Here is a 16,141-nt window from a genome sequence, read left to right as displayed (position 1 = left end):
AGAGTCAGTTGCTCCGACAGTCAGAAACAGGACGGGCTAATCTTTAGGAAAGAGGAATGTTTTCAGTTTCCTGCGAAAGATGAGCTCCGATGATTCCACTCTTAAGCTCGGGGGGAGAGAGTTCCATTTGTGTGCCACCAGAGTACGAAAGGATCTGCCTCCCATTCTGACTTTCTTGTGTCTGGGGACAGCAAGAAGTCCTGCTCCTAATGAGCGGAGTTGACGGGTGGGCGTATAGGGGCATAGCAGGTCATGAAGGAAGGCCGGACCCTTGCCATGTACGATCCTGTGGCCAATACACAGGGCCTTAAAGTCGATCCTTTCGTTAATCGGGAGCCAGTGTAATGTTTGTAGGGATTTTTTAGAGGAGGCTCTTCTGGGCAGCCGGAGTACCAGGCGAGCTGCAGCGTTCTGGATTGTCTGCAGTCGCCGCCGACTAGAGACGTTGGCACCTAGATACAGGGCATTTCCGTAGTCCAATCTTGACGTGACAAGAGCATGGACCAGGGTCTTCCTTGAGGATTCTGGGAGCAGGTCGATGGTTTTGCGGAGTTTCCGTAGAATCGAAAAGCAAGCACCAGCTACTCGTCTGGTGTGGTAGTCGTAGCCAAGCTTTGAATCCACCCATACTCCAAGATTTTTCACCTGATCGCTGGGGGTAGGGAGTGGCCCCAAGGTCTGCGGCCACCAGGCAGATGTCCAGACTGAGGGGGGTTTTCCCACAATCAGCACCTCAGTCTTGTCACCGTTAAGACGGAGGCAGTTCTTCGCCATCCATTCAGCCATCTCCTGGAGACATGCTGAGAAGTTTGCAGCGGCTAGTTCAGAGGGTTGGGTCAGAGCGACCACCAGCTGGGTGTCGTCTGCGTATGTTACTACTTCCACCCCATAGCGTTCCGCAGTAATGGCCACGGGGGTGACATATAAATTAAAAAGTGTTGGACTGAGGCTTGATCCCTGCGGCACTCCTTGACCAAGGTCAAAGGTGTCGGATCGTGCTCCTCCTTGCTGCACCGAGAAGCTGCGGTTGGTAAGAAAAGATTCCAGCCATAGCCAGGCCATGCCTGTCACTCCTCCTTTCTTCAGACACTGTAGCAACGTATGATGTGCCACAGTGTCGAAGGCTGCGCTGAGGTCCAGGAGCACCAGTGCCGCCACATGTCCTGCGTCCACGTGCTTCCTCAGTGCCTCAGTCGAAAAAAGGAAATCTAAAAAAATAAACTAAAAAAAAGAAAAAAAACTAATCGTGCTTTATCAATCCCGTAGTTGCAGCATTGCTTCCACCGATGCGACACCACCCCTCTCAGAGACCATGAAGTGCTATTAAGCACCCACAAATGTAAATATTGAGATTCTACTTTGATTTATGTGTTAAATGTAGTGTGTGTTCACCGTCTTTGTCACAGTTAGTCACTTCTGAGTGTTTGTACAGGTAATTCACGTCACAATCACTTTGCGTGTTTTTATTCAGCAGACACTGGACCTGAGAGCTTGCACGCACCAATATGGGGCAAATTACACCATATAGAGTATGCATATATATGTATATGTATCGAAAACGTGCATCATGAAGGACTTACATGTCCCCGATCTCCCAGAGAAAGGGGCAAGGTGTTTTTAAAAACTTTGTTTATTCATTTCCTTACAGGTTCTTCATTGAGCAATACATACTTCAGTAAGTTACCGCGTATGTACTTTGAACCACGCATGTGTTTAAATTGAGCAGCGTTCACCATTGTAAATACTTACTTTACATTAATCAATCCTTAACCTTAATTTAGGCTTCTAGGAGTGGCATATACAGGGCTGGTCCCTGTATGGTCCTGAAGAAACGCTAGGGTTAGCATGAAATATGTTGACCATATACTGAACCTACCTCCATAGTTGGTCGGTCCACAGTATAAACCCTACTTTTAATATACCAACCTAGGAGCAAAATAAATTATTGAGTCCCACTAGCACTGTATTTTTAATTCACTTACTCACCCACTCCACCTCACTACACTTTTTTGCACCACACATAGTCCTTATCAACTATAGTGCTCCTACGTAGTTCGCAAGTCGTAGCACGCCCCTTTTCGTAGAGAACTGGGATGGCCCCAATGATGAAGCATGTCACCGTGAGGAAACTCCGGTGAGTGAGGGGACTCAAGAAAGAAATTTTTTCTTTCCGTTTTCAGCTACACTTAATATTATTTTGTGGTTAGCCACTACATAAGACAGGTCTCCGAACCCAGATTCTGGGCTCATTTTTTCATATGACGTTTCAGGAGGGCGACCTGTTCTTAAGTACTTCCTTTTCCCTCTGGTTATACAACTTCTCCAGTTTCCGGCATGCGCGTTTAGAGGTCTGGAGCTAGACGGTGAACCAGGTGGCTCTCTTGTTGCCGTGGCTGTTGGAGGGTTTCTTGAGGGGGGCGAGGGTGTTGGCGCAGTTGTCTATCCACTGTCTGAGGTTTCGGGCTGCGGCGTCTGGGTTGGTGGGGTCGGTGGGTGGGTTCTTGGTGAGGGAGGTGATCAGCTGGTCACTTATACTGACAATTACAATGAAGCATAGAGGTCCCCCGGAGGGGAAATAGGAATAATTGTGTCTGAACTGTCAGGTGACCAGAAGGGTCACTATGTTCAAGGAGAGGTTCATGGTTATAATGTTAAGTTCCACATAGACACTGGTGCCACAGTATCCGCTAATACTGCTCCCCACTTACCCCTCTCGTGATGACCAACACCTCCGTGGGGATTTTAAATGTTGCCATTACAAGCCCTATTGGTCAACCTGTGATGTTAACCATTGTTCCAATAACGAACAAACATTTTGTGATTTCTGATTAAAACACCTTCAATTTATTGTGTCTTGATGTATTGAAAAAGATTAATGCTGTCATAAAATGTACACCAGATGGTGTTTTGTTTGCATGCAGTGATGAATATCCATTTATATCTGAATTGTGTGTCCATCCTACTGAAGTTGAATCTAATGTTTTGGATTGTTTACCTGATATAATGCAAAACAATGTAACAGTTGATGTCTGGGCTTTAAACAAATTTGATGTGGGAAGAATATTGATTGTTGAGCCTATTCATATTGTTTTGAAGAAAAATGCTGTGTTGCTCCAGGTTCTAGAGTACCATATTTTACAGGAGGGAGAGGTGGAAATAGCAGGAAATAATATCAGTATTGTTTAAGGAGGGAGTTATGTTAAAAACAAAGGGGAGTGTCTGTAATTCCCCGATGGTGCGCAGGCAAAGTAAGGAGCTCTTAAAACTTGATGTGGTGTCTCGTGCAAGACCTTTGGATATTAACCAGATAGTACAGCCCTGTAATGCCTCATCCCACCACCATTCTTACCACCATACCCTTCAGCGACTTATTTTTCAGGCATAAATTTGACAAATGTATTCTTCTCCATTCCCCTACACCCCAATAGTCAATATCTATTCCCCTTTGCCTTTAGGGGGCACAGTTTTTCTTGGACACAGACTCCTTACGGGTATACAGAATCTCCTACCATATATATTCACAAATATTAAAGGCAGACCTTGATCAACATGTTATGAAACCAGGGGTGGCACTGATTCAATATGTAGACGATCCTCTTATAACAATCGATACGGAAAAACAGTGTACGTAGGCTACTATACATTTGCTAAACTTCTTGGCATCCCATGATCACAGTGCATACCCAAAGAAATTACAGTTTTGTAGAAAACAGGTGTCCTATAGGGCCCACCTGATTTCCAAAGGGGGGGGAGGAGAATATCACTTGAATGTATTAAAGCAATAATACAACATCCTGCACCAACGACACAACATGAAGTACATTCAAATGCTTCACTCATTTCTAAACCTTTACAAGACCAGACACACAAGGACGTTACTGACCCTGTCCCCTGGATGCAGATACATCAGGATTTTTTCACACTATTAAAAAGGCTCTTTGTGAGTTTCCAGCATTGGGGATTCCGGATTACACTAAAGAGTTCCACCTCTTTAAATATGAGCAAGAAGGATGTGCCCTTGCAGTACTCACACATGAACACGTGGGTCTAGACAAACCCTGTGCATATCTGTCTCCAATATTAGACCCTGTAGCCAGAGCACTACCCAAATGTCTGAGGGTAGCAGACTCTGTAGAACAATGTGAGAGTTTAATTTTAAGAAATACACAGAATGTGGAAGTACCGCACTCTGTTGATTATTAAATAAAACTCGCACACAGCACTTGACCAATACCCGATTGACTAGGTATGAACTGATTAAATTGTCGGCTGACAATATTAGTACGCATTTTACTTCTTTGAACAAAGCCCCATTGATGCCTGTGGAGGCTCAATTGACAGACTTGCATGATTGTATTTTGGTGACAGGACAACTAACTAAAGGCAGACTTGATATGCCAGACAAAGCTTTTATTGAAAAGAGATGCAGATTTGAGGGTTTATGGGTCATGTGTAAATTACCAATGGAAGAAACTAGAGCAGCTTATGCAATAACTACATTGCAAACAGTAGTAGAGACCAGAGGAATATCCCAATTGTCAGCCCAAGCAGCGGAAATAATAGACCTCGCCAAGTGTGTTAATTAAGTACATATTTGTCAGTGAACATGTATACTGACCGCCAATGTGCCTCTGGGGTTGCGCACGATTTTGGTAGGCTTTGGGAGAAAAGAGGATTTCCAACCTCTAGCAGTGCTAAAAAAAACAAGCATTTACAATGCAATAGGTCTCGCAGCATTAAAGTTTGAGTTACTGGCATTGTAAATGACAATGCTTTGCATACATTTTTTTTTTATTTGCAATTGGTATATAAACATTGTTTGCGAATGGTTAGCTGTTGCTTATGCTAAGCAAAGTTGGCAGTAATATAGAGTGCTAGTCTTGCTTGTTATAAGCATGCTGATTTAAAGCGCTCCGATACCTGCGGGTAAAGTTTGCGCTATATAAAAGTGAAAACTAATAAATAAATTTAAAAAAGCCTACCTGGACCACGTCCGTTCTCATTCTGCGATGCCACATATCTTTGGGTCCCTGTACTTATTAACTGCACCCAGCTGGGGGAAATCTCCATGGCAGGAACAACGTGTTGCGGGGCAGACACAGGCAATGTAGCCACTGTCCTGTGGCTGCACCGCGGGGTAACAGTGTAGGGGCAGGAAGGCAGGCAGTTGGTAGTGCTGTGCCATAGCAGTGTAGTTCTCTGTGTACGCTGGGCATGGGGGTTGCTATTGGCTGACAAGAAGTGGTGAGGAGGTGCCAGTTCGGTGTGCCTGCTTCCTTATCTTGGGCAGGCGACAGGTAAAAAAAAAAAAAAAAAAAAAAAAAAGGAGGCGGCGGAGGACATGACACCCAGTGTAATTAAGGTACAGCATGCACACTAACCTCATTTTGAAGACTCTCTGGAAAGGCACTACATTGGAAACACCGACTGAGCATATTCATTTCCCAAGTCAGTTAAGTGGTCTGAAAAAGGCTCAGGAGCTATAGGTGCTTTACAAAAAGCATCACTTAAATAAATGCATAAATACACTATAGGCACAATGCTATGAATGACGAACATCACTTAATGTGAACCCTTTTCCTGCCGTTCCATCCAGCACTAATCCCATAACATAAGGGAATCCAACGTAGGTCTAGGAGGGCCTGGTGTATTTCAGGATATGCACATAAATTATATTTGCATGCGTTGAATATCAATAGAAAACATTACAAAGTCTGTTGTTGTCCTCAAAACTTGGCATGCAACTGGCCCTTGGATATCTATATTATCACTAAAGGTACCTCAATGACTTAATAACATAGGATGTGTTGAACAATTAAGGGTTTTCATTTAGATGTAGAAACACGCATTCAAACTGCTGTCTCGGACTGTACATGCGTACAGGCATGTATGCAAGACATGCATCGCTTTGTTCTAGTTTCCTCACTCTTCTAGACAAAATGTCCTGATATTTTGTTAAACAGGCACATGCCAAATGCGTGATGTGTGGCGCTGCTCAGTGAGACACAACACCACAACTTAAAACAGTGTTCACAACAAGTTCTCACTTCCACTCAATTGACAAACAGGCATGTCTAATTCGATATCAGCACTTTGCTATTGTTCACTTGCTCCTGAAAAGTAAAGTTCTTTTCACATGCTGTGTTTGCTTTTCCTGTAGCGTGGTACTTGTTAAAGCATATAGCACACCTTTGTTAGCGGAACTTGAATTTCAACACACAGCATTTGCTGTTCGTAATACATGCATTTATGATTATGTAAACATCTTTAAAATGCTGTGCTGCACCTTACAGTTATCTGAAAAAAATCAAATCAATAAATCATTTAAATACAAAGTACCCTAAATGTTTTTCGAGTGGGTCAATTACATGTTTTGATTTGAATTCACCTGCGCCTAGCGCCGCGATGCCGTCCAAACTGCTACATCAATTCGAGAAACTATTTCACTTTACAAACATTTCTTCTGTGCGAAAGTTTGTTGGAGAACAACAAGAAGTAACAGCTGCCTGCGACGACAGCATGTTTAAACCGTACCAAACATGAAAAGACTAAGGGGCTATACAAATAAAAACAAATTAAAATAAACACGCAATTCCTTTCCCGAATTAAAACACCGCCCAGCCGATAAGAAAGTCAAAAGCACCCAACTCCAATGATATTCTAACTTCACAGGAGCCAACAGAAACACAGGAAATGAAAGAAAACTGCTGCAGAGAAGCTCTTCAAACTGCACAAAAGCCAGACACCTACCTAGGAGCGCGGAAACGCTGCATCCACCGGCGTCAAGGCGAAGGAAAAGTTAATCACTGCCAAGTTCAAGTTCACAGCTGCTCTGCATGCACTGCCTCAGCGCAGCTCCTCGCGGCAACTTTTACAGAACACAAGTAATACGCGTGCCACAGACAGCCAGGAACTGGGGCTCGGCTGCCTCACCGTCCATTGAAAAGATAACGTACATTCCCGGATGATGGAGGAAAAAAGGAAAAACACCCACCACTAGTAAATAAAAAACCAAGGGGCTTCCAGCAGACTGCAGGGAGAAGCTTCCCCACTCCCTTCCGTTTGCATAAGCTTGGAATGAGGGGGTGGGGGATGTCGCCCTGGCAGGGATGACAAATGCAGCACAATAGGCTAGCAGGCCTGGGGGATCGCTTTTACTTCCACACACATCCTCTAATGCACGTACTCCCACTCAGCCTCTCACGCAAGGATTTTTTTACACATTTTTTCCACCAGCTGTAAATGCACGGCTGCAGTGTGAATCAGAAATCAATAGAGCTGCTCTAATGGCGGCTCCCCTCAGCGTGCAGCCGCAGTCTGCGTCGTCCGGCGTCGGAGGAGGGGGCGAGGGAGGGCTGCTGTGAGGTCAGCCTCGTTCTCGGAGTCCATTGGCCCCGGCCTCGGATGTTCCACACTCTCGGGGGGGGGGGGGGGGGGGGGGGGGGCGGACATAATTCACGGTGACGCAGGGCTCCCATTCCCGAGGGAGAGCCCCGCGGAGGCTACAGAACACCGGATTGGCGGTAAGTGGGACTTAGTTGGGGGGCGGGGTGTGTGTGTGTGTGTGTGTGTGTTTGTGTGTGTCGGCGGGGGGGTCTCTGTATGTGTGCTCCTGTGTGTGTGTCTCTGTGTGTGCGCATGCGTGCAGGGGGAGGTGTGGCTGTGTGGTACAGCTTTCCAGGAGAGGAGACAGGAGCTGGCCACAGGGAGCGCGTTCGCGTGGCCCGCTCAATTCCGAGCACGCGGCCAGCTCCTGTCTCCTCTCCTGGAAAGAAGACTCGCTGACTATAGGTCTCTGGCGAGAGAGCGCTTCGCTGGGCTAACGCCTACGAGACCTAAAAACCACACACAGGGTACCTCAATTTTACACCTCATCAATGCACTGGCTTTGCCCTAAGCTTTATCAATTATTAAATATGCTGCTCATCAGAAAGGAACGGATGATGTAAGTAGGGTTAACAATTATGCTGATCAAACTGCTAAAACGAATACCTTAGCTGAGACAAGTACTATGTATGTGGCTCAACCAGAGTAAGAATTACAAGTAGAAAGAATGCAATATAAACATGGATACCCATTTGTTACAACAGAATGCAACAAATGAAGAAAAAGTTGAATGGTAAAAGGAGGGTACCGAGACTGATGGGCTTTGGGTAGAACCTAATGGAATAATTAGGTTGCCTAATGCTTTAGTGTATAATTTGGGCCTTAAAAATTCCTGGTCCTGCACATTTGGGACGGAATGCCATGTGTAAATATGGAGAAATGGTATTCTTCAAGTAATGTCGACGAAGATAAGTGCAGAGAAGAAACTTACTTCAGTAGATACCCACAGCCCTTCTAAGCATGCACAGTACTCCTAATGCCACCACTAAATTGAGCCCTCATGAGACTGACTGGCAGATTGAAATGAATAGAGCACATTAAACCAGAGGGTATCTAAGCGCTATGCCCAAAAAAAAACAGAGCCCATCAGCACACAAAGCAAGAGAGACTACAATGAGATAATCCAAGTTGTTAAAGAATGAGACAAGGGAGTCTAGCAGTGTGGCTAGGCAGGGAATTCCATAACTTGGCAGCAGCTCAGAAATGGACCGGACGCCCCATCTAACTTTCCAGAACCTGGGAATTTGAGACTTTCCTGGCAGAGGAAGATCTGAGTAACCTGCCTGGGAGGTACCGGTTGAAGAGGAAGGAGAGATGTTTGGGTCCTTGGTGATGAGAGCAAGGAAGAGTATGCAAATAGCCTTGAAAAAAAGCTCTTCCTTACAGGGAACCAATCTTGCAGAGTATAGGAACAATGTTGCAATACAAATGATGAATGCATTCAGACTGCTGGATATGTATGCAGATGCCTGTTGAGGTGAAAAGGGGTTACCATTTCTCACATATGCCGCCACCATTTAATGGGTCATGATATGCATATTGGTCTTTATTCAAGATCAGTACTTTTGTGACAGAGCAGAAATGAATTAGACTATCCACGATGAAATTATCAGAATATAGTATACATGTTGCTATGCTTTCTAGTTGTATACAATGGGCTATGTCAAGAAATAAGGAAGAAGAACCCTCAATAATAAATACAACACATCGTAGCAATTTCTGTATTTCATATGGATCGGTACAGCCCCTCCTGTCCCGATACCACTTGGATTAAGGCGGGAGCATCCGTTTAGTGGACGAAGGAAGAGAAGAAGTGGGCGACAGTGAATGTAAACAGTGCTTTAACCTAAGCAACACCTCTTAATTAGGATACCCCATGGACCTGGGAAAACAAGTTTTTATATGTGGGGAAAGTGCATACACCTGGATGCCAAAAGACTGGGAGGTTCCCGTTACATAGGATAGGTATTCGCTCTGCCATATGATACAAACTAAAAAAATCACTTATGAAAATATACATTGGTATACCCAAATTCCATACTTAGGGAAAAGAGAAGAATAGAGCCGACTGTTACAGATGCCTAAGAAGACAGTGACTTAGGAAAAGGATTCCAGACAAATAAGACAAATTGACATTTTACTGGAGGAAACTGTAAATGAAACATCACTAGCATTGGGAAACATAAATGGTAGAAATGGGTGCTATGGGATCGTGGTTCCACAAAACCAGTTAATTTTTGACATGATAGCTGAGAAGTGTGCAGTCTGTAGGATGATTAAAGCAGATTGTTGCCTTTACATACCAGCTAATGCACCAAGTGCCTAAAAGGTACTGGAAAATCTCCATAATATTGGGCATCAAGTTCATGAAAGAACCGAAAGAACTTTCTGAGATCATTTAGGGTCCTTCTTTGGGTCTTGGGACTCATGGTTATTGAAAGGACTTATTTGCTTGGCTATATTGGTAACAGTATGTATTCTCATTAATATATGACCTGCATACATCTCAATTGAATGGTCCTACAGTGAAATGAATCAGCAATACATCTTTCTTCAAGTTATACAGGAGGTGCACATTAATGTTCAACACAAAACAAATACAAGAAAACACAAAAAGGGGATCCCCCGATTCACAGCGCTTTCCGTGTTGCTGCATTGACCCTTTGACTCGAAGAAAAGATTGCAACTAATCTGCTGCTTAATTATTCAAATGGGAATCAGTTTCCAAGCGGCAATAAGAGCATTACGATTTTACTGTACGCCAGGCAAGCTGCTCATACCCTGCAACAGCAGTCTTCATCATAATTTCGCAGCAGCGCTCGTCATTATCCGCAGCTATCTACACTGACAAAAGTGTGCATCATATCTATCCTGAAATCACTCATGGGATAATTAACGCCTGATTTGAAATGGAGATAAAGATAGTTACGCCTTTTCTAACCATCAGACTAGGTGTTCTGCCTCGCTGCTGAAGATCTCAGTATACTCCTGCTTTCACGGTTAATTCATCAACCATCTATGCGATCGACAGTGGACAGACAGTAGCTGCAACCACTGTACTTTTAAATCAAGTTTCATTCATCAGTTTTGATTTGCTCTACTTGAATCTTTCCGTGCCGATATTTGAGGGCATTACAAATATAGATTTAACAGTCCTGAAGATGGTCTTGCAGATGAATACATAGGAGACCGAAACATCGACCAACACCTCTTCCTTTCTAGTTATCAAATTGAAAATTAGGAAAGGGGTCATCAGTGTCTACAGAGTTATACATTTATCTATCATTGATATTCCTGTAGTCCTGTTTATATATTTGTATCCAAATCTTGTTGCCTTTTAATATTGATGATAAATTCAAAATTTTTCATATACGCCCATTTAGTCTATCTTTTTGTGTTTTCTTGTATTTGTTTTTTGTTGAACATTAATGTGCACCTCCTGTATAACTTGAAGAAAATTGTATTGCTGATTCATTTCACTGTAGGACCATTGAATTGTCCTTAATAATTGTTTTTCATAAACAAATCCAAAGAGATATTCTAAAATAAATCCACTTGAAGGCACTCCTTACCCTTTCATTTATATTTACCCAAGCCCTCAAGGGTATTCCAGGTTGCTCATTGTTATAAATCTGCATATATCTCAGCATGTATCCCTAAGCCTCGTTATGGTGTCCCAGATAAACCCTGATCAGCATGAAATTATGCGGATGATGCACAAGGAAATCGAGTGACGGTCCCTGGAAATACGGCATTCAAAGGGAGGATTGACAGAGATCATCCTTTATTCTATTGCTTTTTTTCTCTTTTCTTTATCCTTTTCGTGAACTTATTCCAGGAATAATCATGTCTCTCTAGTTTACATGAGAGCAGTTGGGCTGGAAAGGTAAGGTTAGGTTAGTTGAATTACATGCCTCAGGAAATGCTTAGACTACAGAATGTTTTACTTCTCATTCAAAGATCACTAAAGGAAAGTGTGCATCTCTCACTTAGTCTTGTGAACTGTTACCAGGGCCTGAGAGCCAGTAAGGAAGAGGACGTTGCACAGATTTTCTCATTAGATTCGTTATAAATAGTACAACCTCCTCATTATGTTGTCAGTGAATAATGGTTTGTTTACAGTGTAACCACGCACTGCGAGAAAGGAAGGAAACCAATCAACTGCCATTGATGATAAATGGCAAGCTGTCTGAAAACTTCCAGCTTCAGCTGCATTTCTCAAGGAGCATTGTGTTTTATGGTATTTTTGATGAGGTAATTGTTCTTCACTATTTCCTATGTGACTACAAATGCATATAAACCGAGTAATTTGTAAGCTGAAACAGACTCTCTGGCGAATGCTCAGAGACTCCACTACTGCAGCGGGAGCAGAATAAATGATCTTGGAGATTACCAACGATTGACTCCCCCATTATTTGAAAACTTCTTTATTTCAACTTTGACATACATTAGAGTTTCGATTATATATTTACAAGATCAACATCATCTTAATTGAAAATTAAGCTTTGTATGTTCCTGAGTAATTGACTAATACTCCGACTCGAAGCAATTAAACAGATGCCTATAAGCCGCAGTTTAGAATATGCAACGTCGATGGTTCTGTACCAACGGATATCCTGTATTGCACTGTATGTCTTGTAAAACACAGTAAAATAAAGAAATAAAACTACAGCATAAACTAGAAAGACTGTTTCAAAACAGCAAATAATACAAATCGAACTTCAACTCTACACATGAAGATGAGCATTGTTTAAATTAAGTTTCAGGGAAAAAAAATTAAATCTACAGTTAATGCTCACGCTCCACAACTTCTGACTGACTGACCCAGTCTCAACATTCCAGCATCTGTCAATGGGCTATACTCACTCAGATATCCGTTTTGCTAACTCCATGCACGATGGATTGGAATTAGCTGAGAACAGCATCAGTCCACCCTTGGTAGCGTTCATGTTGGTAGTGCCCCCCGTTTTTCAGCACTCTTCAGGACCAAATGTCCTGCCACCTATAAAAAGCTATGGTAGAGAGGGGGAAAAAAATAACATTGCAATAAGAGACATGCGTATAGCAAGGGCAAAGGCTGGGTTCATTGTTTTTCTTTATTAAACCGGTACATTAGCCATCACATATACTCTCAATAACCAACTCTTCATGTAGCTGAAAGTACATGGACACCTTATCATAAAATAAATTGTATGCCATCTGAGTACAAATGAAAAATTGTGCTTTGTTTGAAATTAATACTGGAAATGCACTAGCCCAACACTAATGAAGAAAATAAAATATTCACAGAATACTGAAGTGAAGGGGGTATGCTGCAACTATACAAAGGATACAATCTATAATGTAGTCATCTTTGGTTTTGGCTGATGCACTAGCCAACAATTAGCCAAGAAAAAAAAATACTCACAATATAGAATTCAATGATTTTGGCTGTGTTGGGTCAATGGTTTTGGGATTGGTAGTGTGGAAGTTGGAGTGGGTGAATTAAAGGTTATATTGGGGTGTGTGAGAGATTCTGTGGATGATGTCATGAGTGATGTCATTTGAGATGTTATCAGTGATGTCACTGACCATGTCATGAGTGATGTAATATGTGAGGTCGTAAGAAGAGCATTGCAGGGTGTGAATTATAGTTAGCTCAGCTAACTATAACTGCTGAATTTCTCTGTTTTTGTACGAGTGAAATGTCAGCCTAACTAGAACGTCTCTGTAACTTTCGGGTTTTTTTTGTGAATTTCTAAGGTTTTTTAAATGCTAAATCCTCACTTTAACATCCCTGTAATCTTTGTTTTTTTCAGTGAATTTGTAAAGTTTTTCAAATTCTATTTCCAATTATAATGTCCACGTCACATAGGATTTTTTTAATTGAATGTTTAAGGTTTTTAAATTCTATTTTCTATCTAAAGTGGCTCTATAAGAGATATTTTTATAAGCTTGTATTTTCTTCAGTGGAAATATAAGCGTTTTTTTCTTAACAGTTTTTATATTCTTGACAACGTCACGATCCCAGTGGACATGTTGCGAATATGGAAAACAAAAGCAGACATTCAATGAGCACCAAAACATCCAAAAATCTTATGTAAACAAAATTCATTCTGAACATTATCCTTCACGTTACTATATACATACTTCTTTCACAGCATGCTTAAAGTCATATTTTTCTACTAAGTTTCTTTAGAAACCATCTTTGAGACCTATTTTCCATTTTCGTGGTTAATCGGGACGTTGCGATGACGTTGTTAACCGCGACGATCACACCTTTTCCATAAAGTGTAAAGAACAAGTTACTTACCTTTGGTAACGCTTTTTCTGGTGGATACAGGTTCTGCCTGTGGATTACTCACCTTATGGATTCCTCACCGTATGAATATCCCCTGCACCAGCATTCCGTGGAAATGTTTCCTAGCTCTCCGCACCGACGAGGTAGTCCCAATGCCATGACTCCGCACGCGGCTCCGCATGACGTCACTGGAGCCATAGGAGGACCACATCAGCGTGATGACGTCAGTTCCACCCATTTTTTTGGTGTCCCTGAGGGAAAACGGGCGGACCGACCATAGAGACAATGCATACATAGTACACAGAATTCAGAGAAATAAACTCAGTGTAAATTACAATAAGAAAGCTCACATGTCAAATAAGTCCACAATAGACAAATAGAGGTAATAAAGTCTTGAGAACACAAAATCATCAAATAACCAATACCTCATCTTTTAAGGTATAAAAGGGTGGATAACGGGAAGGCGGGTGGGGTCAGTAAGGAATCCACAGGCAGATACTGTATCCACAAGAAAAAGCGTTACCGAAGGTAAGTAATTGTTCTTCTGATGGGTACGTCTGCCTGTGGATTCCTCACCTTAAGAATAGAAACCCACAACAGTCTCCGGAGGAGGGTGTCCACCCTTCTATACCAAAAAGTCTTGCAAAACTGAGCTTGCAAAATGGCCGTCCCCCCTCACCTCGGAATCCAATTAGTAATGCTTCGGGAAAGTGTGGAGGGAGGACCAAGTTGCGGCTTTACAGATGTCCAACACAGAAACGCCCCTGGACAAGGCAGAGGTAGATGACTTAGCCCTGGTAGTATGAGCCCAAATGCCTTCAGGCGGCTCCTTACCAGCCAGGGAGTAGCAGATCTTGATGCACAAGATAATCCACCTGGATAAAGTGTGCTTGTGCACCGCCTTGCCCTACATATCTCCAGCATAGCCCAAAAAGAGATGATCATCCTGACGGAAGTCCTTTGTTCTGTCCAAATAAAAACTAATCGCCCATTTTGGATCCAAGCGATGAAGCCTATCCTCCTCCTTGGAAGGGTGAGCAGAGGATAGAAAGTAGGAAGATTGATGGACTGTCCCAAATGAAACGGAGTTACCACTTTGGGCAGAAAAGCAGCCCAGGTCCTGAGAACCATTTTTTCAGCACGTATGGTCAGAAACGGAGGCTTTGAACTCAAAAGCCTGAAGCTCACTCACCCTCCTTACCGAGGTGATAGCCACAAGGAAGACAGTTTAAAGGAAGACAGTTTAAAAGACAGCAGTCTCAAAGAACAACTATGCATAGGTTCAAACGAGGAACCCATTAAAAAAAGATAACACTAGATTTAAATCCCACTGGGGCATAATAAAAGGAGTGGGAGGCAACCTGTTTGTCAGCCCCTTAATGAACCATAAGACTATTGGAGACTTAAAAAGAGAAGGCTGATCAGGCAAACAAAGAAATGCCGACAAATATCCTTTAACAGTGGCCACAGCAGAACCCTGCTGAGCCAAATGAAGTGAAAAACAAAGATCATCAGAAAGGTGTGCCTTGGGGCGTCGCTTGGAGGCCAATGGTGGAGGGCGTGTGAGCGACAAGCTCCGCCAAAGACCCCACACTAATCCTGCTTTAAACCGGCATTAGATCCCCCGTCGCCGCCCGACAGTAGTTGGGGTGGTATATACCTGAGTCAGCGTGGCTCCGGTAGACAGTCTGTAGAGGTCGCAGCACATTGGAGGTGTTTTTCCAGCCCCGGACCGAGCTGGGAAGCGCAGGCAAAATGGCGGCGAAGCGAGGAGAGCAGACCCGGAGCCGGCGCTGCTGAGGGCTGCTGCTCACTACTGCGCACACGGCAGACAGAGCACAGAAGCGGCGGGGGGCGCTCACCTTCACCCCCCCCCCCCTACCGGAGGACTGTACAGAGAGGCAGTCGGTGCGGGCAGCCCAAGCACCAGTACTTTGCGGCTGGAGACGCCGAAGCGTGAAGGGCACGGCCAGAGAGGTCGAGGATATTGAAGTCCCGGAGACCGCTGCGGACCGTGAGAGAGACGCGGGTGTGTGCGGTTGGTCTCCCGCACTGGTGCGGAAGTGAACGCTAGAAATAACAGTGGGGAGCCCCTGTCCCCACCCGATATCAGCCCCGGGAGCAGCAGAGAGGGGCGATTTGCGCAGCGCTACCTAACCCCTAGTGACTCCAGGGTGACTGGAAACCTCGAGAGGGAAGACGAGGTGGCGGCCATTGCGGACCACGGAGGAAACGCTGACGGGGCTGCCACTTTCCAGCCTTACTGCAGTGAGATCAAAGAAGAGGGCACCTGAAAGGACGTGGAGTCTACACCCTCCCCTCCTCATGACCTGAGAGCAGGGGAGATGGGTAGATCGGGTGGTCGGCAAGAGCTGCATGGACCCACGTCTGGAGGTCGTCGGCGGGAGAGCAACGCGACAGAGCAAGAGTGAGAGGGCGGAATCCACAGCGACCGCAAGGGCCCACAGAAAAGGA

At 43.8% G+C, this 16,141-nt stretch overlaps 1 protein-coding gene across 2 annotated transcripts in view; it reads right to left on the bottom strand.

Annotated features, from left to right (window-relative positions):
- The window catches only part of PRPSAP2 (phosphoribosyl pyrophosphate synthetase associated protein 2), a 440,767-nt gene that overhangs the window by 328,766 nt on the left and 95,860 nt on the right, over positions 1–16,141 (bottom strand). For both annotated transcript variants that reach the window (XM_086940712.1, XM_086940714.1), the window contains exon 2: positions 12,253–12,398. In XM_086940712.1, the coding sequence (XP_086796838.1) occupies positions 12,253–12,335 (83 nt within the window). In that variant the 5' untranslated portion in view covers positions 12,336–12,398. The remainder of the gene's footprint in view (positions 1–12,252; positions 12,399–16,141) is intronic.

This window comes from Lissotriton vulgaris, chromosome 10, assembly GCF_964263255.1.
Source record: "Lissotriton vulgaris chromosome 10, aLisVul1.2, whole genome shotgun sequence".
NCBI classification, from domain to species: domain Eukaryota; kingdom Metazoa; phylum Chordata; class Amphibia; order Caudata; family Salamandridae; genus Lissotriton; species Lissotriton vulgaris.
The sequence above is the reverse complement of the archived record's forward strand: the minus strand, read 5'-3'. Positions and strand labels throughout refer to the sequence as shown.